This window comes from Aphanomyces invadans (assembly GCF_000520115.1).
Source record: "Aphanomyces invadans strain NJM9701 unplaced genomic scaffold supercont1.167, whole genome shotgun sequence".
Lineage (NCBI taxonomy): Eukaryota > Oomycota > Saprolegniomycetes > Saprolegniales > Verrucalvaceae > Aphanomyces > Aphanomyces invadans.
Window position 1 is genome coordinate 20645 of NW_008580312.1, and position 883 is coordinate 21527.

The window sequence follows — 883 nt, forward strand, 5'->3', positions numbered from 1 at the left end:
CATTTTCTTCCAAACCTGCGTTGCGCTGACGAATGTGCACATTCGTTTTAACCCTCTTCGAAATCTTGACGGAGAGGGTTACCATCAGTACAAGAATCGGCTAATCTCTATTGGCGGCAAGATCAAGGCGAAGAGGGAAGCAAGCAAGGCGAAATATCGGCAGAACCGCAGGGCGCGCATTCAATCTGCACTGTCTCGTACTGTTTCAGGCTACGCCAGTGAGGACTTGGACCTTGGCTACGATGAGGGCAACGAGATTTTTGATTAGGCTAATTGAAAATGTATTTCACTTGTCATTACCACGTCGATTTTCGGATGGTACGATGACGGAAGCATGTGCTTGATCGCGTGCGCGACAATTCGATGGGAATACTCGCTGTCGTCGTGGAGAAGTTCCAAGAGAATGCCGATTAAGCCTTCCGGGATCAGCTTTGGCCAGTCGGCGGGGTCCGGCAGGTGCACAAGGCTCAGCATGACGTTTCCTCGAAACGCCCCTGCAAACAATCATGTCAATGCCTCGTTTAGCAAGCGCAGCTGCAGATACCAGACGCCGTGTCGGGGGCCACACGGAGTGATGCAAACAACACGGTTTTGAACTCGCGGCGGGCGACGTAGCCTCAAAAGTTCTTTAGGGTGAGGAGGCACACGCGCCACGCTGCCGATCCTTCCTCCATTTGAAGCATGTGCAGCACCGTGCCTGGTTCAATACTGTGAGCCATGGCGATGTAATTTCATTCATGTGGAATTATTCCACCAACCTTCAAGAATCAATTGAAGCGCCGTGGGTAGCCGCTGAGACAACTTGTGTAGCGTCCCGGCCGCCTTGACGGCAACAATTCCATCCGTCGAATGCAGCGCAGTCAATAGGATCGGGATCCCACCA

At 52.4% G+C, this 883-nt stretch overlaps 1 protein-coding gene across 1 annotated transcript; it reads right to left on the reverse strand.

Moving 5' to 3' along the window:
- Positions 1 to 264: 264 nt before the first annotated feature.
- H310_15093 (hypothetical protein) lies at positions 265 to 474 on the reverse strand (the record flags this gene model as incomplete). The annotated part of the gene is made up of 1 exon (XM_008883069.1): positions 265 to 474. The coding sequence occupies one exon, from the start codon at positions 472 to 474 to the stop codon at positions 265 to 267; it is 210 nt and encodes a 69-aa protein (XP_008881291.1).
- Positions 475 to 883: the final 409 nt, after the last annotated feature.